This window comes from Chinchilla lanigera, unplaced genomic scaffold (genome assembly GCF_000276665.1).
Source record: "Chinchilla lanigera isolate Chin_1 unplaced genomic scaffold, ChiLan1.0 scaffold00095, whole genome shotgun sequence".
Taxonomy (NCBI): domain Eukaryota; kingdom Metazoa; phylum Chordata; class Mammalia; order Rodentia; family Chinchillidae; genus Chinchilla; species Chinchilla lanigera.
This window is the reverse complement of record NW_004955496.1, coordinates 8,131,450-8,155,561: the sequence shown is the minus strand read 5'-3', so window position 1 is coordinate 8,155,561 and position 24,112 is coordinate 8,131,450. Positions and strand designations below refer to the sequence as shown.

General features: G+C 36.7%; 1 protein-coding gene and 1 pseudogene across 1 annotated transcript; one reads left to right on the top strand and one right to left on the bottom strand.

Annotated features, from left to right (window-relative positions):
- The first annotated feature begins 1,028 nt into the window (after positions 1-1,028).
- LOC102026337 lies at positions 1,029-2,507 on the top strand (annotated as a pseudogene).
- Positions 2,508-6,065: 3,558 nt separating this feature from the next.
- Positions 6,066-19,283, bottom strand: Adh1c (alcohol dehydrogenase 1C (class I), gamma polypeptide). The gene is made up of 9 exons (XM_005406277.1): positions 19,176-19,283; positions 15,522-15,623; positions 15,006-15,144; positions 13,424-13,511; positions 13,108-13,327; positions 10,826-11,086; positions 8,960-9,095; positions 8,192-8,330; positions 6,066-6,477 (listed from the first exon to the last, which is right to left on the bottom strand). The coding sequence occupies exons 1-9, from the start codon at positions 19,191-19,193 to the stop codon at positions 6,453-6,455; spliced, it is 1,128 nt and encodes a 375-aa protein (XP_005406334.1). The 5' UTR covers positions 19,194-19,283; the 3' UTR covers positions 6,066-6,452.
- Between the last annotated feature and the right edge of the window lie 4,829 nt (positions 19,284-24,112).

The following is a 24,112-nucleotide window of genomic DNA, read 5'->3' as shown; positions in this document are numbered from 1 at the left end:
TTTTTTTTTGGTTTTTCTCCGGTACCGGGAACCGAACTCACGACCTTGCGCTTGCCAGGCAGGCGCTTTGCCGCTGAGCTAAATCCCCAGCCCCAGATGTCATATATTTAATTTCACGTCTCTCTACTTTGCCTCAGGTCCCCTTGGATCTTGATGCCAAGTCACCTGTGCTTCCTGAGGATGTCTCCTTTACTGGTTCTCTCCTCTCCCTCTGCCACTGCTCTAAGCAGGGTCTCTCTGTCTCCCTATCTCTGTCTCTCTTTTTCTGTTTGCACAGTCCTCAGATGCCTTTACTCTCACTCTCTCTCTCATGGCCTATATTTCCCCCTTCCAGGACCCCAACACTGTGTTACTAATTTGCCAAAATGATCATATCACCAAACTGCCAAGAAGAATTTTTTAAAAGCTCTCATTTCTCAGGAGATAAAATCTAAACTTGCATGCAATTCAGGAATCACTATTAATTAGCCTCAGACATTTCCCATAGTGATGTTTACAGGTTAATAAACCTAAATGCTTAAATTCCATAAAATGCCATGCTGTTTTACACTGAAACCTTGGCCTTCAGTACTTTTCTCCAATGTTCTTCATCAAACTCTTCTTCCTTTCAATTTAGCAGTAAATATCTGCACATTCAACCTAATCACAGAATGGAGCATTAAGATAACCATGATAAATCTTTCAGGTCAAACACTGCCATTTCTTTCCTGAGGTAATAGTTTTGGACGTAATCTTTATTGTATCCCTCTCTTTACTCAGTTTCTTTTCCTCAGAACTGTTGCGGAGATAGAGAACAGGTCTATGAGAGAATTTCAAATCTCTCTTATGCTCACAAGTCACCAGTATGTTTTGGAGAGACCTCTGTCTTTGGGTGTCTCTGAAGGAGGAGAAGCGACACAATATCAAATAATCAGTCACTGACTCTTGTAAACATTTTCTGCTACTCACTATAATTTCTAGATTTGGGGGCTGGAGGAGCAGCAAGTCAGAGTTGCTGATGTGGTGAGGGAAGAGGTGATGTTCTACTCATGTAAGATAAAGATAATCCTGATGCTCCAGTAATAACTGAGACAAGCCCCATCCTTAAACATGGAAACTGTGAGCCAGACAAGAATTCTGAGTCTGTGACCAAAGTGCCAAGGCAGAGGAAAGATCAGAATTTATGGCGTCACTTGGAGAAGACCAGCGGTCAAAACTTCCAGTGACCTTGAAACTTCAAAAGTTCAGGAGACTGTTTCTAAAGATGTAACGCAGACTGGATGGGGCTCCTGGGAAAGCTGGGGCAAGTCCTTGCTCTCCTTAGCTTCAGCTAGAGTGGCTATAGTAGGAGAAGGTATTTCAAATGTCATTGAGAAGGCAGCGACTTCCCTTGGGATCCTGAGTCCCAGTGAAATTTCTTCTGAAGTCAAGTTTGCAGCAGAAGAGACAAATACCAGAGAGAATGAGAACTCCTCCTTGGTGGCTGGTCCATTGGGTGTATTCTCAACCATTTCTACTCCTATTTAGACCACAAGAAAGAGCATTATCGCTGGAGGTTTGGATGCCTTAAAATTCATTGAGAAAAGAACAATGGATGTAATAGCAGAAGGGGATCTTGGCTTTAAAAGAACTAAGGGTCTGATGATCCGAAATTCTACACTATCTCAGGTTTTACAAGAGGCGAAGGAGAAAGAAGAGCTATAGACCTCCAATGAGGTAACCATGGAAACTGAAAAAATACTCACGGGCTACTATTTGATAAATTTCAAGGCCTTTCCCATCTAAACGCTCTGGAGATGCTTTCCCAAGAAACTGAAATAAAGGTGAAGTCTTCCTTAATTCTCTAAGTGGAGAAGAATTAGACCCTAAAACTTGAATTAGAGTAACTCAAAGAAGCATTTTCCCTAAGAGAGGTTTGTGATGAAGAGGAAGAAGAGAGAAAGGAGGATGAAGAATTCACAACATGCTCTGTTTATTAGTGTCATATTGTTACTCTTTTCTAGAACAAAGTCTGTGGCTTTAAGAAAACTAGGCAGATATAAATTCTGAAATGATTACCATTTACTACATAAGTTCTTGGAAATGCATACGAAATCTAGTCCTGTCTTTAATTCTCCGTAGATGGTTGGCATTAAGGAGAACTTTCTAGAATATTATACTCACAGCCACATGACCTATAGCAAAGTACCCTTTGGCTTCAAATAACTTTCCCACTCCAAATGACAAGCTTCAGGTTGTAGCTAGCTCCTACTCAAGTGGATTCAAGGCAAATAAGTTTAACTTAGAGAAATAGTTTTGTGTTTGCAGATACTCAAGTCTCTTCGGGTTAATTTTTTGTTACTATTTTTTGCAAAGTCTATATGCAGGATAAATTCTTTAATAGTGAACTCCAGAGGAGTGCTGAAGACCTTTTGTTAGTGGGCTTTTGTTGTTTAAGTATCATTGAAGTCAATCATACACTCATAGAAATGATGCTATCTATAATAGGATTTAACCTCTGAAATACTTTTCTTCTTGTCCTTTTTTGTTTTAATGTATTATTTAACATGATTTTAAATGCCACTTTTGTCCTCCAGATCTTAAGCTTTTTTTGTTCTTTTCAAACACTAAAACCTATTTTGGTATCCACTCTTTTTTAAAGAAGTTTTCCAACTTTGTGGTTTTCAGTGATTGAGGTAAGCTTTGTGAGCTCTGCCCCTTTTCTTCTAAATTCCTTAAAATAAAATGTGATTGAACGCACTTCAGTGAGATATTTCACAAATATCAAGGATTAAAATCTTTTATTGTATTTTAAGTTAAAAAAGATTTTGGAAAGACAAAACCAAACCCAAAAGTCATAGAATTTCTTCCTGTTAATGAAGGGATTTGCTCCCTGAGGTTTTTGTTGCATTCCAGTCCTCTGTGGCCTCAGCTGAGATTCAGAAGACGTAGTCCTATTGCTAGGTCCCAACCTCTTCCTCCACCCACCACCTGTATGACATGATACAATCTAGCAATGTTTATTACTTACATTTATAATGGATTAAAATTATTTCCTTAATGTAACAAGATGTCTATTAATTATTGATTTTTGAGAGAGTAATAGCAAATTTATTAAGAGTTATTGTTAGGATATTTTTCTTCTGTGAAGAATGTCCTCAGTATATTGACAAATATTTTATTGGATGTGTGTATCACTTTCAGTGATATAGTCATTTTTAACAACATTAATTCTACCAATCCATGAGTACAGAAGTCTTCCCATCTCCTAGCATTATCTTTAGTTTCCTTCTTTAATATTTTGTAATTATCATTGTAAAGGTATTTTATTACCTCGATGGGTTTCTTCGTAAGTGTAATACTAAGCTATTTTTAATGAAATTGCTTTCTTGGTTTCTTTCTAATCAAAATCAGAAAGATTTTGGTAGAGAGAAAAGCTATTGGTTGTGTATGTTGACTTTTTTATCCTATCACCTTGCTGAATTTTTTTATCACCTTGCTGAATTTTTTTATCAGCCTTAAAAGTGTTCCTCTTTTTTTAGTTTGAATGAAACCTTAACAATATTATTTATCTTTTTAAAAAACACTACTGTTTCTCTCACTGATCTTTTGTATGGTTCTGTTAGTCTCCATTTTACTAATTTAAGCTCTGATCTCAATTATTTCTTTTCATCACTTTTAGGGTTTGCTTTATTCTTGTTTTTCTAAGAATGAGGTGCATCATTTGATTATATTTTTATATGTAGGGATACCTATCTATAAACTTTGCTCTTAGAATGGCCTTTTCTGCATCCCAGATTCTGATATGTCAGATTCCATTGGCATTTGATTCTAGGATTGTTTAATTTCCCACTGAATCTCTCAATGTCACACTGGTAACTCAAAAGTATATTATTCCATCTAAATGTGTTTGCGTAATTTCTGTGGTTTCTCTTGTTGCTTCATTCCCCTGTGATTGCATTCCACTGTGTTGTTTCATTCCAATCTGATACTGGAGTCACAGACTATTTTGTATTGGTATCTATTTGCTTCTTTAAGTTTGTTTTATGAAATTTCTCTCACCAGTATCTGATGCATACATGTTTGCTGTTGCTATATCTTCTTGGTGAATTATTCCTTTTACTGATCTGTAGGAACTTTCTTTGTCCCTTCTGACTACTTTTGACTTGATATTGACATTGTTCAGTATAACTATGCTAGCCCTGCTTGCTTCCAGATTACGTTTGCATGGAATATCATTGTCTACCCTCTATTTTCAGGGTATGTACAACTTTACAAATGATGTGTGCTTCTTGCAGGCAACATACAGTTGAGGTTTTTGTTCAGTCTTGCAATGCTTCTTTTAATTAGAGAATTAAGACAATGTACATTCAGAGATATCTTTTAAGAATATGTACTAATTCTTGATGTTGTTTTGTTTTGTGATATTTTATTCATTTCTAATATTCATTTTCTTTTCTGTGTAGTGTGCTTAAAGTATCTTTTGAGGTGCTTGTTTAGTGGTCATTAATTCTTTTAATTTCTCCTTATTTTTCAAGGTCTTTAATTTTCTTTCAGTTATGAAGGATAAGTTTGCTGGATATAGTTGTTTTTTTTCTGTGCTTGAAAAACATTATGACTCCCTGGCCTTTAGGCTTCTGTTGAGAAATCTATGGTAATTTGTCCGTGTTTGCATTTGTAAGTGGCTTGACATTTGAGTGATTTGGCCCCTAACCTGACCTAGATTTTAACCTTGCATATACAACTAGACCTTTCCACTTGCCCAGAGTCAGCAAGCTTCATATCCTCATGCTCATGGCCTGTATGTCAGGCTTGATCTCCAGACTGTACTACTTCAGGCCCATGCCAGCATCAGTCTGCTCCAGAACTGCACTTGTCCAGCAGCACACTGGTCCAGTGGATATACTCTTCAGGATGATTCCTGAGGATTCAGTTCTTAGATCCTTTCCATAGTCTCAATCAACAGGAGCACCCCCAAATGAATCCAGGCTTCAGACTTTTCCATCTGCTAAAAAGGGATAAAGCCCACCAGTCCATGGACTCCAGAAGCAAGACCTTACACACTCTGTACCAGGTAGCCTACCCAGAATCTCTGAAAAAGCCAGTCTGTGAAGACGAATACTATTTAGTTCTTCACACTTACATACACCACTGCACAACCACAGAGATCAAGAACAATTGGGGAAACGGAACATTATAAAAAAAGCAAGCTAAAGTGCCTATGATTAGCCTAAGAAAGCGGAGACATATGAACTGTGTGACAAAGAATTCAATATTACTGTTGCAAGAAAGCCAGCAAATTTCAACAAAATATAGAAAATCAATTCAATGAAATGACACAAAAAATAAATTACCAGAACAAGGCATTTAACAGAGAAATTAAAATAATACCATAAGTGAAATGAAAACTGCAAAAGAGCATCAACAACCACTTGACCAAAAAAAACGTCTGTGAATGTAAGAGAGGTTATTGGCACATAGGCAGTGAGAGAAAAAAGTCAAAGAATAAAGAAAGCTTATGGAATTTATGGGACAGTGTTAAAATAGCAAATTTTCAAGTCATATAATTTCAAAGATAAGGAGAGAAAGACAAATTTTAAAATTTAACAAAATTGTAGCATAAAACTTTCCAAATGTGGAGAAAGATATAAATATCTAGATACAAAAAGGTCAAAAGTCTCCATCAGATGCAGTTTAGACAAGATTTCTTCAGGACATATACTAAATTTGCCAATGTTTGGTGACAAAGAGAGCATCATGAACACACAGAGAGACATACAAGGCAATTTCAATATGGTTACTGGCAGATTTCCCAGCAGAATCCTTAGAGGCCAGGATAGAGTGTATATTTAAAGAATTAAAGGAAAATAATTGGTTACCAAGAATGTTGTAACTAGCAAAGTCTTCTTCAAAAATAAGCAAATAGAGTCCCCAGCAACCAAAACCTAAGGGAGTTCGTCATCAGACTTGTCTTAACAAAAACTGCTAAATGGCATTCTCCAAATCAAAAGAAAGCATGCTAATGAATAACACAACAACATCTGAATATGTAGAAGTCACTGGTAAAAGTAAGTGCATATTCACATTAAAATACTCTGACACTGTGATGATAATATATAAATTATTTATTTATTATGAAGCATAAAAGACAAAACTGTTAAAAACACCAGCCACAATAATTTGATAAAGGATTATATAACATAAGAAGATGTTAATTGTGTCACGAAAAATCAAAATAGGTATAATGGAATTAATACGTAGTTTTGGGTTTGTGAGTGATACAAGTGTTATAAGCTTAAAATAATCTATTATATCTTAGAGAAATTCTTTGTTAGAATCATGATATCCATAAAGCAAACATCAATAACAAATAGAATAGAAATTTGTTGATCACATTGCTAAAGAAAAGTTAATAATGTTGTCTGCCTGGTGCTGCAGATGATTTGGTATGGAGGAGTCAGGGGATTGATACAAGAGAAGGCAACTGGAACATCTCAAAATGACAAAATGGTGCGGATACTAAAATAAAAAATAAAAGACATTGTTTTAAAATTTAGACCACTCACAATCTTCCATGCAAGTGCAGGAAACACTTGCTGTATCTCAGTGAAAATTACCTGTGTTTCCATTCTTATCTCTGTGGATTAAAGCCAAGTCAGTATAAGGGAAACTTTTACTTTTCTGGTTCTTTTGTGTTTTCTCCAATCTTAAACTCATTCATAACATTCATATATGACTACATATATGACTCTCTGATTTTTCTCTGTATTTTCATCATTCCCTTCACCCTGAAGAGAATGATAATAAAAACTAACATTCAATGACTACCATGCATAGCTTTGCAGCCAACAAAACACTGCACAATTTCATGGAAAACAAGTTGACTAATGAACACAGCTGCAGTAACTTTGAATTCTATCTCCTCTGACTACTACTGGCATGATTTTAGCCAAGTCAGGTTCTCACAGCAGCTCAGTTTTCCCCAAAGATGGAGCGGCTGAGATGAGTATGCCATCATTGTTTGGGAATCACAGGAGATAATGCAGATGACAACATGAGAAACACAGCTGGTGCTCTGTGGATGTTAGTTCATTTCCTCTCTCAGAAATGTGTCACATGAAGTTTCTGATACAATATTTTATGTGAGGGCATAAAAATACCATTCACACTTGAAAACTCATGAGAAGGGTGGGCAGCAGAAATGCCTGCACAATGGAGCTATGCAGAGGGGTTATAGGTAACTATCACTACCTATACACGTATAAATGCAGGTACCAAATTCATTGGTTAGGTGGTTGTAAATATGCAATGTCAGAAATAGAATATACTGGCTTTTTTCCTCTACTCTTTGGAGTAAATGGAAGACTGAAGCATTTAAAATAGTATTTTGGACCATGTCTTTCTTATAACTTTCTTTGTGAAAACTTCTTTGTAAACTGCAAAAAGAAATAATAATAGTACTCTTATAGAAAAAATTAGTAGCAGCTATATAGAAAACAATCAATGTAATTCTCCCTGCTCTTACAATGAAAGTTCAGGGATGTCCTGAAAGGAAGCCGCTGACATATGAAAGTTCCATTCTAGGAGAATGTTTGTAAGTCAGATTCATTTGTAAGTGACTCAGTGAGTCTTATACACCTTTGGCACAAATATATAATGTAAAACATTTTAAAAAGACACATAAATACAGCAAGTCCCTGACTGTACTGTACTATTGTACATTATCACACTGTACAGTAAGCACACAGCAGCACAACTGTGATAATATCTGGCAGACACCTGAGCTACTTCTACAATTTGTTTGCATCTATGAATATTTGTAATGCAAGGTTCCCTGGTATCTGTGAAAGTTCACAGCTCAAATGTTTGTAAGTTGGGGACTTACTGCACAATGATTATACACCCATTTCTGGTCAGCATTTAGTGGTCACTCAGAAACTTCACTGACTCCACCATCTAATTATGATTTGGTGACTGATGATTTCTCTGGAAAAAGTGAGGGTGCTTTCATGCAGAAGCTCCCAGATTTTCTCGAAAACAACATAATTTGGCTTCAGCAGGATAGGAAGTACTAAACAACTGTACTTAACTTCCCACAAGGTGGTCTTATATAATCTATGTGCAGAGACTGAACTAATGATGGAAAACACAGTGCTTCAGTTTTCGCTCATCCCTCCACTTTGTTATTCTCTGTCAGCCAACCCCCTACTATAAACAGAAGCTTAAAATTTACCTCTTTCCAGAACGAAGAAGGTCAAATCCTTCATTTATCTTTTCAAAAGGTAAAACATTGGTTATTAATGGATCCAGTGGAAATTTCTTTGCCATAAAATCAGTCACAAGTTTGGGGACAGAATCTTTACCCTTAAAGCCTGAAAGGAAGACAGGATTGTTAGATTCAACAGGAAAAGCAGGTGAACTGGAGAGGAGACTTTCAAGTAAAAATAAACTGAAAGATTATAAAAAATGCTCCATTCCACAGACTGCTACTGGTGAGGAGAGTGTGAGATGGAGGACTTCCACACCATTTTGCAGTGTGTTTCAATGCCCCAAATCAACTAGGGGCCATAACTAGCTCTTTTATAGAGAAATTATGACTGCCAAAACAAAGTGAAAGAGCAAATTTACAGTTGTCTCAAAGTGAGCAAAGGATGTAGACGCTGATGATTGCTGTACATTTCCTGTGTGTGTCGTACTGATAAATTGAGTACCTCAGGCACTCACAAGTATAAAAAGAGCTGGTGCTGAAAGTTACTTCTTACTTTCTCTCCACATTTATTCCATAAATGTATGCCAGAGAAGTCTATGACAACAGAGAAGTCTGTCTTGGGACTTTCTTTCTACATTTCTTCCATATCTAATTGTTTTGGATGCTATAAATACAACAGGAACTTTACATGCTTTTTAACCACAGTGCTTTTCAAAACATGACCTGGTCGCTTGTAAAAGGGAAGAAATTCTGAGGTTAATACAAATCTGGTCCTCACACTGTACTACCTACCACCAAAGATGGCTCCTTTCCAAGTGCGTCCAGTCAACAGCAGCATGGGGTTCACGGGGAGGGTCTCAGAATGAGGAGGGACTCCTACAATCACGCTCACACCATGTGACTTCTCACAGCAGAGCAAGGCAGAGTTCTGGAATAAATACCAATAAATACTTAACACCCTCAAAGTGGATTTCTGGTCACACTACTCGTGGTGCACCATATCATGCAAAATTTAATTAGCTAGGTTGTAACTTTGTGGAGCAAAGAAAGTACATCTTTCACTTTTTCATTCTCCCTTGAGTCTAGCACTTGTTGCTTTGAAAAATACCTAGGAAATATTTTTTGAGTGAAGAATGGATGAATGAATGTCTTCCTTATAAATACATAAGGAGCCAAATATTGTTACAAATATATAAAGTCTGGGTTGTCAGGAAAGTTGCTGGTTGAGTTACTTCATTTTTCATTTATCTCAAGCATGTCTTTTGATGGTAAAAAAACATACCTATTACCTTTCACAATTTCTCTCTTGTCAGTTTGGTAATTTTTGTTTATAAGAGGTTTCTCTATTGTATATTACTAAAAAAGACATATTTTAAACTATATTTTACCTCCCTGGATTGTATCCTAGTTTTATTTTAAGCTACACTCATTATTCTAGAATCTCAAAAGGCAATCCCAAAACCTTTCCTCCAAGGCAGCGGTTTGAATATGTCCTGTAGTAAAAGATTGGTTCACAATCTTCCAAGATATAGAATTGATTGAGGCACTTGATTTTAAAGTGTGAAATCCAGAAAAGGAGACATCCTCAGAACATGTCTGTTTTTTGGTGTCTTCACGTAAAGGACCAAAGCAGTTCCACATGAGAAAACAAACAAAAACAGCATAACAAGGAAAGCTAAAGCCTTGGGGAAAGTTAGATTTTCTTGAGACAGCTATCATATGTGGTATATTGTCCCAGGCCAAGATTACAAAAGCTTTTCTCTGAGGTATAGCTCTGCACTCACAACACAGGTGGGACTCACTGGAGAGCCAAACCAACAATGGTCATGTGTTGGTCTCTAGGGACTTATTCATCAGATTTCTACAGAACTCTGGTTAGGTGAAATATGGAACGAGAGGTGCTCTCTCCATGGCAACTGATGTTTGAAATAGTTTGAAAGTAAATAAATTCCAAGAATGATATAAACGCTGAAAGTTTAGAAATAGTATTTCATATTAATGACACCAGCTGACTTTAATTCAGAGCTTAACTCATGACAGATGGCATCACAAGAAGTATTTCATACACATTCTCTTATGTAATCTGTAACGGTGCTATGAGATAAGCATTATATTTGGTGGGTGATATTTCATTGTTTTTTCCAGAGCATTTTTTGCTTGCTCTATGCCAAGCATGGTGGTGTGGCTGTGGCAAAATACAGCAACTCGTAAAAGCAAGTGCCTTCCTTAGGGTATATTTTCTCTTAATAGTGGACTTGGTCCATTGTTGCTTTTGGATGGTTTTCAGAATTTATTGAAATGTAAAAAAATTTAAACTACATTTGCTAATAATGTATTGGAAAAACAAATTTGCTAACTTGAGTACAAAATTTGTATTATTTTTATATCTGTAACTGTTTTTGCTACAAATCGAGGACATTAATTGGTAATGGCTCAATTAAAATACAAATACTTTCCACCAATAAAGAGGAAATATTAAGTAATATTTTCTACCTTATGGAATGAAGGATGTCTCATAGCACTAAATTTAACAATCCGCGTAACAAGCAGGAGATTGTCTTTCTAAAATATATTTACACATAATATTTACTTTCTACTTCCTAGTAGAATATTCTAGATTGCAATAGCAGAGATAGCAAAGCAAATTTTGGTACATACTATGGTGTCAAGCCGACCAATGACTTCAAAGGAGAAATCCACACCTCCATTGCTCATTTCCTGTAGCACCTCCTCAATGGGTTTGTCATAGTCTTGAGGGTTGATGCACTCAGTGGCACCCAACTCTCTGGCTTTTGCAAATTTGTCTTTGTTGATGTCCACTGCAATGATCCTGGCTGCTCCAGATGCTTTGCAGCCAATGATAACAGAGAGGCCAACTCCTCCCAGGCCAAACACAGCACAGGTGGAGCCCTGGGTGACCTGTGTTTGCAGAAAATGCAAAAGTGGATTGATAGTGATTGTTAGAAAGTGTCTGAGCCATAGAAAGTGCCAGGTCTTGTCTGCTCTCAGGAGCTACTCAGATTCCATGTCAACCTACTGCCAAGACTCTTCTGGCTACAGTTACTTCATGTTTAATTTGAGGGACTTGAACTAAACCAGTAGTTCTCAAACTTGACTGCACACAAACCTCATTTGGGAGCTTTCAAAAATCACAGCATCCTTGCCACAGCCCATGCTAATTAAATCCAACTCTCTACAGGTTGCACCCTGTTCCCAGTGCACACCAAGGGGAGGCCCTGAAAACCAGTGGGATGGACAAACTTTCACCTCTAAATATTAGTAACTAATCATGATGAGATTCTCAGATCCATCAATAGCCAGCTTCAGTTTCTGATACAGACACAAAAACAGTCTTGGGGATGATATAAATGAATGAGGTTACTCCAGGAATCTGAGCTATAATCTAATTACACTATCAGTAATTAAGTCCTTGCTTAGTTCAGTAACTTTCAGTAGACATAAGCAATGCAATACTTCAGAAAATAGCTCTGAAATATATAAGATGCATCCTTGTTATAACAAAAAGCCTAAACAGTAGGAGAAATTCAACAAATAACTACAAGAATGTAACACTTGGAACCCTGGTGATGCTTGTAGGTCTTTATCCCTGATATTTAAAATAAATCAATGAATAATAATGCAAAAAATTAGTTTATATTTTAATAACATTGAAACTCTTTCCCTGAGTATTCTCTGATTCTGTTTATATATAGACTCAATTCAACTACCTGCTACAGCCAACGAGACCACTGAACAAATATATGCTCTACACATGCTCTCATGGCTTACATTGGCTATGGCTGTTGAACAAGCCCAATCTTCTATGGTCAGCCTTCAATAGATAAAATATTCCTGTCCCAAGTAAACTCATTGTGATATTCCCTTAGGGCTGTCTATTCACTCATTCCTTCACCAAATGTAATTAAATACTATCAGATACAATATCATTTTCAACTTAAAAATACAGGGCTCATAAGTGTGATTTAAAAGTGCTAATAATTTTTGGGCATGATTTCAGATCAAAATCTCAGAAGAGATTCTAGTCTTAGATCAAATACTTATCAGCTGTAAAAATTTGGGTAAATAACTTTATGTCTCTGGATCTTAGTTTTATAAAGCAAAGGATGCCATATATTTGGGGAAGAGGTGTCTGTAATGAATTTCGACTGATACATACTGCTTCTGATGTATGCATGTTGTGTCAAGGAAGGTACGAAATCCCACAGTGAGTGACAGGAATGTGATGCTTCATTACTTTTACAGAATGGGTGACCCTTGATCTGGGGTTGTTTCAAGTAAGGTTTGGAATACAATGTTAACTTGAATTGTGGATGCAACATATACAGACACTTTTGTCCTCAAAAACAACCTTTGGAGTCATTGTTCATTTGATATCTTGTGGGCCAGAGCTGCTGATTCCTGGCTACCAAGGATGGGAGCAGGTTTAACTTAAGCTGTCCCTACTGGGATCATAGATAGGAAAAAAACGTTGACTTAGTGCCTGGGGAGGTACCTTTGGTTGTTTCCTATTTTAAAAATTGCAATAGAAAAAAAAACTCTTACAGTTTATTTATACTGACTCCCTCAAACCCAGCAGAACCTACTGTCCTAATGTGTATATCTTTTTTGCACTCTAACTGTAGAATAAATGACTAAATGAATCCCCAGACCTAAAACTCAGTATTCTCATGAAAACAAATATTGAATAGGTATTGCAAATAAAATCTTTACTTTTCCTTATCTAATCATCAACATTTTAATTTGTGATAAACAGGTGAATTTCATAGGACAGGTTCTCACTCTCCTTCTGGGTCTACTTTTTTATAAATTATCAACCACACAAATCTATGAAAATCACCTGTGGTCCCTAGGAGAAACTGCTTCCCTGTGGTTGCTGGCAAGCTGAGTGTACTGGTGTCATTGGATACTGCCAAGCCTACCTTGGCAACTTTGACTGCAGAACCATAGCCGGTAGAAAATCCACAGCCCATGAGACAGACTTTCTCCAGTGGTGAAGCTGCATCGATTTTGACCACGGAGATCTCATCCACAACTGTGTACTGAGAGAAGGTGCTGGTGCCCAGGAAGTGGTGGACAGGCTTCCCTCTGCAGGTGAACCTGGTGGTGCCATCCTGCAGGGTGCCCTTAGGGTCTGACAAACTGGTCAGTGAGACACACACACACACAAAGGACATGAGACAGGGCACAACTGATGCACAACCTCATTAGCAGAGCAAGGAAACGGAAGATACCTACTCAGTTTTCACACACATGTTGCTTTCTGGGTGTTTACAAGTTCTGCATTTTCCACACTGGGGAGTAAACAGCGGGATGACTTTATCACCTGGAGGGGAAATACAGTAAATTATTTTTCAATTTCTACCCAGGAATTAATAAATGAAGAACTTAAAGCTTATACATGGAGGCATGTGTCTTTGAAAATTTCTCCCAGACATAGAGTCCAATCACAAGACTAGCACTACTCATTGCCTTCAGCATTATTATCCATTTGGATTATGTGTCTTCATATCCAAGGAGGACATGAAGATGTAGATAAGAGCATGGATTAGAAATTATTTCCACTATATTCATAGTTAACATTATTATGCACACTGATTTTACTTAGAAACTTTATGCATCATCACATTAAATTCTTAATGAAAATTTAAATCTAAATCTATTTTATTATATAATGATATATATAATATTACATTATTATATGTATTATATATGGTGGAAATATATTTATATAAATATAAATTTTAATTTCTATGAGATGTTGGGAAGGTGGGATGTTTTGTTCAATAAAGTTAAGTAAAAATAAATGTAATTATTCCAATAAAACTACAATAAAATTCCTTTCTAAAGGAAACAACATGACCTCAGACAAAAACTATACTATTTTTTTCACTTTCTGTTTGGAGTTTAACAAAGTATTTGAAAAAGATGGAGGATGAATCTGCTGGCTAAAGTAATGTTTTAGAATTAAACATAATTGTCTTTTTAATCATATAGCTTTTTCAATAAAACCAAGAAAAATTGTTAGGCTGTCACATTTTATGAACAAACATTATGAGAAGGTGATGGCATGGAAATGTTTTGTTAATTCACTTCTCATTGTGAAAACATAATGCTGCACAATAAAATTAGGATTGAGCATTAAAATGAAATAATTATTAATTTATAACCCATCAAGTTTAACTATAACTAAAATTTTTAAAATGACATTTGTGGCTGCATGCTTCATACTCTGTTTATTTCATTTCCTTCCCTCTGCTCTATTGTAATAGTTTTGTGATCAGGAAGGTAGCCATATTGAAGGAGGAAGTTGGTGAGCAGGCTCCACCCCACACCTGACAAGACATCCTATTGACTCAGTCACAGCCTCCCAATTCCATCTTGTGAGGTCAGCACTGAACAATTTCACATACTGATCTAGAGACTGGGACACAGGCCTATGTTTTTTCCTTGTCCCATTTGTAGTTCTGTTTAGGTCTTGACACAGACAGTGCTCTGCCCCACTAACAAGGAGGTTATTAGAACATGAACTTCACTTTGACCAGCACTGTGTGTTTGTGATCCTCATGTACACCCAGCTCTAGTGTGGTGCCTGGCATCGAGTATAAACTCAATAATTGTTGAAGAAGAAAATATATGGTCATCTGCATGTAGCATGCCTGAGTCAGATGGAGAGAAAGGGAAAGGGACCACCTCTGTGTTCCCAGCTCATCCAGGATCCTGTGAGGTTTTACATCTCCAGATGCTGCAGTTCCTGATCTGCCCTGCATGATCTTGGCATCATGACCCAAAACACATTTAGTCAGTGTGAATTCTGTACCTGGTTTTACTGAAGTCACCCCTTCCCCAATGCTCTCCACGATGCCAGCTGCCTCATGGCCCAGAATCACAGGAAAAGTCGTTTGAAGTTTTCCACTAACCACATGGTCATCTGAGCGACAGATTCCTGTGGCCACAATCTACAGAAGAAAGGGTGGATGATAAGATTCAGAAATGACTATGCTCTCAGAAGATTTAACTTAGTCGATTTCTCAAAAGTTTGCTTCTAAAGAGTTCCAAGGTCTTGTTTGTAATCCATCCTCTTTCCAAATAACAAAACAACTGTTTATCTAAAACACTCCTCAACCTATCTTTTGCGAATTAAACAATCTAGAATAATTAATCCTGTGAAACAACTAATCTTGAAATGTTTGCTTTATGTAATACACAAGAATGCATACTTTTTTATGGAAGCAAAAATTACAGATTAACACCACAATAATATCTAATATTAATTGGTTTTGAAATTTTTTGAGTTTTCAAACCTAAAATAAAATAGAAGTAGAAAAGTTTTCACCTTAATACGAACTTCATGGGCTTTAGGGGGTGCGACCTCCACCTCCTCAATGGAGAAGGGTTTCTTTACCTCCCATAGCACAGCTGCTTTGCATTTTATTACCTGGAAAATCAGACAGAAAGATGAAGCTTTTACTATCAGCGATGTGTCTCTTCACCTTTGTACATACAACATGTAGCACCACGCCCCATACCTAACTCATTCTCTATAGAAATGAATGTTTCTGGTTTACAAGAATAAAAATATCTTTAAAAAATGTGTGAAGCAACAGCAGAATGACAGAGAAATACAATTACCTTTATAAGACATTGAAATGAGACAAAATATACTTTTTTAGACCACCCTTGTGTTGTTCTTCTCAAATAGGTGTTAGGAAATCAGTATTCCTGATACTTTCTATTGCTGTCCTGGAGTTTGTTTTTTATCCTCAACTGTTGACTTGTACATGAAGTTTTAATTATCATTATTTTGTTGATAATGTCAGTGTCTGTTCAAAACTTGCAAAATTTTCTGCTTAGGCTGGAAGGATATGATTTTTTTTTTTTTTTTTTTGAGACAGGGTCTTGCTATGTAGTTCAGGCTGGCCTTGAACTCTCAGCAATCCTCCTGCCTCAGCCTCCAGAGGGCTAGGATCACAGATATGTGCTACCATGCCTGGGAGGACCGTATTTAATTTTATTTATTTATTTTTTATTTATTCATCTTTGAGACAGGTTCTCCTTGTGCAGTTCAGGATGGACTTAAACTCACTTTGTAGCATAGGTTGGCCTTGAACTCACAGTGATCTTCCTGCCTCAGCCTCCTGAGTGTAGGACGTGATTTTAAAATAACCTCATACTAAACTTCCTGCAAAGGTGACTTCTCCTTCTATTTGTTTATATCTCTTCTGTAATTTTCTTTCTCTGCCAATTCTGTGTGGCTTGTGCTTATATTACTCCTGTGAAATAGCTTTGACAACCTGTTTTGGGGCCTCTTGCAGATTAGATTTAAGCTAAAATTACAGAGGTAAAAGCTAGTAGGGTACGTGTGTGTGTGTGTGTGTGTGTGTGTGTGTCTGTGTGTATGTGTGTGTGTACACACACAATAAGCTTTTATATACATATACCTATTTCAAAAATGGACTGGCGAACTATCGACTTGAATTTCTAGATATCTCATCTTCCACATGAACGTTCCTCAGAGTAAAGATGAATGCACATTTTCAGTGTTTAGAAATAAATCATAAAGCCTGTCTTCACTGTGGTAAAATATGTGCAGTTAAGAGGGCCTTTGTAAAAGAGAATTAGCATAGTTGGAAATATGATAGGAAAACTCAGTTAGAATTTGTTTTTCTGACAATTTTTGTTCCTTATTTATTTGTCAAATCTGTCTACACAATGGTCAATCCCAAAATAAAAATGAGATACTTGGAAATGATATACTAATCATGGATAGGTCCTGATTATTGTGGACCTTAGGTTCGGCAGGTACATTGTGGACTGTGCTCGTAGGAAAGCAATGGTGAATTATTGCCTTATTTTATAGATGAAAATGTTGAGGCTCAATGGACTCAATAACTGAGTAATTTTTCCAGCACCATTTAATAAAGATGCTATCTTTTCCAGTGAAGGTATTTGGCTCCTTTGTCAAAGATAAGGTGGCTGATTATCTCTGGAGTTGTTCCTGCATCTTCTAGTCTGTCCCATGACCCTCAGGTCTATTATTCTGCCAGTATCATGCTGTTTTTATCACAGCCTTGTAGTATAATTTCAGATCAGGGATTGTGATGCCCCTCCCTTGCTTTTTATTGCCCAGAACTGCTTTTGCTATTCTTGGTCTCTTCTGGTTCCAAAAGAATTTTGGCATTTCTTTCTCTAATTGTATGAGACATGCTATTGGAATTTTGAAGAGATTGCATTAAATCTGTATAATAATTTTGGGAGTACGGCCATTTTTACTATGTTGGGGCTTCCTACTCAAGAGCAAAGGATATCCTTCTATTTTCTGATATCCTCTTCAATCTCCTTTTCCAGAGTACTGTAGTTTTCAACATAAAGTTCTTTTACTTCTTTCATTAGATTGATTCCTAAGTATTTCTTTCTTTTGGATGCTATTGTGAAAGATATGGTCTCCCTAATTTCTCTCTCTGTGAATTTATTATTTGTGTACAAGAAGGCTATTGATTTTTGAGTATTGACTTTGTATCCAGCTATGCTACTGAATTTGGTTATTAAATCTAGAAGTCTCTTGGCAGAGTTTTTGGGGTTTTCTATGTAGAGTATCATGTCATCTGCAAATAATGATAATTTAACTTCTTCCTTTCCTATCCTTATTTCTTTTATTTCTTTCTCTTGTCTAATTGCTCTGGCTAATGTTTCCAGAACAAAGAGATCAATCTAGCATTAACTTTTCTCTACCATCATGTAACTAAAACCTAAATAACAATAAAGGCAGTTAACATGTATTGACTAATTTCTATGTACCAGGTACTGTTCTATATGCTTTATAATATTAATTTAGTAAATTCTCTTAACTTCTTTATGAAACTGGTATTTCCATCATGATTTAATGTTGGAGCAAAATAAAATGCAGGAAGAGAAACATAGATGAAGGACCACTAAGGAGCTATGTGATCTGAGAGGATTAATTGCTTATTACTTCAGTTATTATTTTCCCTAATGTACTTACTTTATATATTTTGCTCTGTAAATTCAGTATTTCTTTCAAGCTGATTATTGGTAAATTTCATTTCTATTTTTCATAACTACTTTTCTTTTGAAATGTAAAGTACCATTGTAAATACAATCCAGTAAGAATGAAATAATATGAGGTAGAATAAAAACACTGACAACTGGCCACTTAAGTCTTTTCCAACAAGTCTGTAGCACTGTTCTGTCACGCTGTGTATTTAGACACCTCAGAACTTATCAAGAGAGTTTACACAATGGAGTGCTAAGTGGAGCAATTCACTTCTAAAACAGCTACTATCCTGGAAAGAGTTGTCCAGGATTTTGAAGTTAAGCAATTAAATAGATGAATTAATTATATCAAGTGACTACATGCAGGTCTCTGTTTCTTAAATTCAGTAAACAAATATGTTCCATGAAAATAAAACCAAATATCTGTGTTCTCAGTGCTAACCAGTGATTCAAGTTTTATTAATATTAATTTTCCATAAAATCTGATTGACTTTGGAGAAAATACTGTTTTATAGGATTTCTCTAGAAAGTTCTCTGAATTGAATTCCTCAAATACACCTCCTCCAAAACTTAATATTCATGTATTCATAGGAAGAATATGATTGTAAAGACTCACATATTTAAATTAAGTTTTCTTCGTATAAAGACAACTTTGAATAAAGACTTTTTCTAATGTTAGACTTACAAGTCAGTCACAATTAGTTTGGACTAAACTAACCATAATAAACTTTTATTCAAAGTAAGAAATACTACTTCATTAGTGCAGATTGTTTACATTCTTGTCAGTGATATTCAAGAATACTTATTCTAGTTGAGTTCAGTGCTCATCCCATATTATGCCATATATTGTGTATTATACTTCACAGTACACTATTTTAATACAGATATTGATTTTAGATTACTCATCAAAACTGTGTCATTTTTATATATTATATGAATGACAATATACTTTGAACAGTAAAATATTTTTGCTTACTTTTCCTGCGGTGCTCATGTTGCTCCTGTCTCTCCTGCAGATCAGGGTTATGAATCCCTGGGCTTCTTTTCTGCTCCGGTACACAAAGCAAATGTGTTGCACAAGTGTTCTGCTTGCTTAAGTAACAGCCAATTTCACACGTGATCTAGTGTTTCAGCTACATCTATCAGTTTATTCTCACTCCATCAAGTCAGAAAGAAAAGGGCACAGTACTATCTTCTAAAACTGGTTTATGACATACCAATTGCACAGAAAACTAGGTTAACTACTTCCTTATACTTCCTCTCTCTGCCTCTCTCTTTCTGTCTCTCTGTCACTCTCTTTTCCTCTTTCCATCCTCCTTTATTCCTTCTTCCCCCTCCTCAGTCCTAGTCAGATTGAAATTCTTTTTCCCTTTGCCTTCACTAAGCTACAACTGTGAATCAACAGGGTGCAGGGAAGATGAAATTGTAAGGAATGGAAGAGATGAAATAAGACATACAGAGCAACATTCTAGAGAATGCTGATAGCTCCAGAGTGCTCCTTTTTTGGAGCAGAGAAACAGACAGCCAAGGTCAAAGCAAAGGTTTTCACTGTGCTACATTTCTTCTGTGCACAATATCAGTCAGCATTGACTGAATACATCCCCTTGCAGTGGGTGGACAAATGAGATGGAGAGAGAGGGCCTCTACCTCTGCCAAGGGGCTGTCTGGGCAGTGATTGCAGCATGAGCTGGGGTAAGATAGATCCTTTTCCTTACAAGCTGTGCAAATTTGGACTTATTTTTAACTGTCTTTTGCCTTAGTTGTTTTTTTTTTTTTTCTGTCTGATAGATGATAAGTGATAGTACCAACTTACTAAACCATGGAGGAACAATGAAATAATCTATGTTAAACTAAAATTCCATTCATAAAGGAAGCTCAGTTTACTGGAGGAAAAAGGTAAATGGGAAGAAACTCAACCTCCCTGAGAAATGCTATTTCAAGGGAAAAATTCTGCTTGAAATACTCAGAAGAGGCTTTGCAGTGAGCAGATGTTTGAAGTACAGCCTAAAGAATGATCATTTTGGAAAAGTGACCACAAACCCCAATGGGACATTTCTCTTGCACTGTGTTTAATGTCATGAGTTCAAGAAAGTGAATATGAGTTTGATTTATTTTAAATCTTAAGTATTATACTGATGCTGAAAGCTATATTGTACATAGGTGCTTAATTAGATGCAATAAACTCTGTATTTTCCTAGAGTTGTCCAGGAAAAACTAGTGTTGTCTCTGTCCAACTTGAATTATGCACATGTAGGAAGCCATGTTAGGTGTCCTCTACCCAGCCAGCAGGAAGGTGAGGGAGGTTTCCCATCTTTTTTTTTTTTTTCTTTTTGGTTTTTCTCCATTACCGGGAATCGAACTCACAACCTTGCGCTTGCCAGGCAGGCGCTGTGCCACTGAGCTAAATCCCCAGCCCCACTATCTTCTTATTGTGGTCATAGACAACTGAACAGGCATCAGGTCTAAAAAATGTACTTTAACCTTCTCTCTGACTCACCCGTCTTTACTTGTAACAGTCTGTATGGTAAAAGAGTTCATTTGTTTCAGTCATTTTTGAAAGACTAACAGGATTGCAGTCTTTACAGAGGATGGATGGACAGGGTAGAGTATCAGATGTTATTTGAATTGTTAATAAACTGATGGTTTATTTAGGAAGCATAAATTTGCAGAAGGTAATGCTCACAAATGGTTGAGCACTTACTATGTTTCCAGAACTTAGTAGGAGTATTTCCAACATTGTCACATACAATCTTCAGAGAAAACTTACAAGGAAGGTGTTATTATTACTGCCATTATGTAGACAAGCTAAGAGAAGTTCAGAGATTCAATGTCTTTAGAAATCCTTCCTAGGACGGAAAAATTGACTTCAAAACAGAACTGTATACAGGTTGATGTTAATGTGATTTTTATAGTATGAATATGGCAGGCAATCACATGGTCATCAAAGGACAGGAAGTGGGTGTTGTATCCTGAACAGCTGGACACTCTATGCTAATGGACTATTTTTCTCTGCTTTTCTTGCTCCATCTCTGAACGCACTGGGGCTTTAATTTATCTGTCTTTTAACTAGACTTTCCAGAACTCAGTTTTCAGGTGTCCAGCCTGCATATTTTGGCTGGCCACCAAGCAGTCAGTTAAAATCAGAGGTGGTTATGTAGGTGTAGAAAGTCACACTACTTTCAAAGCTTTCCTGAAGCTGGTAAGCAGCAACAGCAGAATCCTATGGCACATCTGTCTGATTCTTTCCATTCTTTCCATTCCCATTCTTTCCATTGCTGTTTGAAAAGGTTCTGGACAGACCAGAATTGAAAATATTCAGCTATTTCACCACAACTGTAGCCTGTACATATTTAAGGCCTAAGAAGAACCACTATAAAGACAAATGTTCGGTTATAATTTTATTCATATTCTTTTTATAGACCAAAGGACTTTGGGTATGTGTGTCAGCCAAGTTGTGTTATCAGTTTATAATAATATGTTTTATCTTTAAAATATTTTACAACCTTCATGGGTAAATGCCATTAATAACATGGAATAAAAACAATCTATAGGAGAAAAGTCACTTAATTACAAAGGAAGATAGTAGGGAGAGAAGAAAGGAAAGAAAAATCTAGAAAATAATAAAATGGCATTAGCAAGTTCTTACTTTTAAAGAATTGCCTTGAGTGAAAGTGGGTTAATATTTTTCTAATCATAAGATATAATTTGGTTAATGAGTGAAAAACAAAGCCGAACTTTATGCTTCCTACAAAACACTCCCTTCACTTGTAAGGATATATAGAGACTGAAAGAAAAGGGATGGAAAAAGATATTCCATGCAAATGGAGATCAATAAGAGTACCTAGTCAGAGGGAGGTGGTGAGCCAAATTAGAGCACAGGGATCTGCCCTTGACTAGATAAAAGTGGGATCTGTTGTTGGACCCATAGCAACTGAATGGAACATGTGGTCCTACTACTTGTGGAACAGCAGCCTTTTCAATGGGCAAGATTAAGTACTAGTTCTTTAAATGTAAACCCAGCAAGATTATGATGCTGCCTACCTGGGCCAACCAGAGCACCTAATAACCAGGAGGACCCCAGAACCATGGATTTTACCCCCAGGCAACACTGACTCCCACTCCTGTGGTCCATCTCCACAGCATAGGCCCCACAGGTTGCAATGGAAAGCAGATACATCGAAATGACGTCCAGAATTTGGAGGCAGTTTTATTTATGTTGACAGGCATTCATCAGGATCATTCCCAGACTATCAGGCTCTAATCTCTGGTGGTCTAGGATTTAGATGAGAAAAGCACGCAGGAAGTACAGAGGCAAAATGGCTTGTCAATCGGGGATTGGTTTATATAGTGTGTATCATAGTGCCAGCTATGTATCACAGTGACCAGCCCTTTCTAAGAGACAGGAGCAACCAGAACAGGAACTATTACCTGGGCAACTAAGAAACTGAAGTATACTGGTGTGGAGGTGCATTTTCTGCTACAAGGTGACAGCAAGCAGATCAATCTGATCAAAAAAGAGAACAATACCCAGGAGAAGAGTTTCACTTCAGGACTGCCACAGAGTCCAGGTGAGAGACAGCCTTAGGAGACAGACTAGAGGGAGAGAGTAAACAAGGATCCCCTGAGATCCCCTGGAGGCCCAGAATCAGATCAGAAAGTTCACAGGGCCTGTTCCAGGTTGTGAGAGCCAGGTGTGAAGGGTGAAATCCTCAGAGGGGTGGTCCTGAAAAAGGTATGGAGTCTGGTGGTGTGTTTGAGTTCTGACACCGCTACCTAATCCAGAAGAAATTAGTAGTCTGATCCACTATAGGTAAATATAGGCAGCATGATTGTCTTCACTATAACCAAAGTGCTTCTTGTTCTCTGTAAGGGCTGTTCATGAGTGGTTCCTAGGGTTTATCAATGTCAGGTGGGCATTCAATGTTACTGATATCACTGCATTTACTACTACAGCCAAGGTAACTAGTAGTGGTTGACAACTAGTTTTATTGCTATATCAGTATCTGGATTTCCTGGGAGTCATAAACAATAAAAATTAGCTATACATACACACCAGATGGTGGGGATGCAAGGCAATAGAAGACCCACAAGTTCTCCCAACTATGGAGAGGAAATACCCTGTATTTGTGCTCTACAAAGCTTCTCATTATAGAAGAGATGAAAAAATGAAGCAAATTTACAGAGGAAGCTAACTAAAATTTCTTGGAAATACTCAATATGCCTAAAGTGGATTTGGGGAAAGTAAGCAAAAATTTGGAACAGCTGATCAAAATAGTTCAAAATATGAATGACAAAGTCATCAAAGACACAGAATCATCAAAAAGATACTAGACAGAAATATATGAAATGAAAAACTTGGTAGAGTTTATAAATTGCAGAAATGACCAATGTAAAGACAGAGCATATGAAATTGAGGATAGAATAGTAAATTATGAAGAAGTACCCAAAGAAGACACACACGCACACACACAAATAAGTGAACAAAAAGAGACTATCCAGCAGCTACTAGATAATACTAAGAAGACCAACCTAAGGCTAATCGGAGTTAGGAAAAAAGATAGCAATGACAAAGATGGAATTATTAATATGCTTACAGAGATCATAGCATAAAACTTCCCAAATATAAGAAAAGAGTTCAACACAGAAGTAAGCAAAGCTTCCAGAATGCCAAACAACTAGGATGAGAAAAGAAACTCACTAAAGCATATCTTTATTAAATTGCTGGGTATCCAAAGATGGTTCAACATATGTAAATCACATGTATCACATAAACAGATCAAAGTCAAAAACCACACAATCATATTAATAAATGCAAAAAAGGCTTAAACAAAGTACAGCATTCCTTCATGGTAAGACCCTGAAGAAAACAGGTAGAGAAGACCATACCTGAATTTCATAAAAGCTATTTATAAC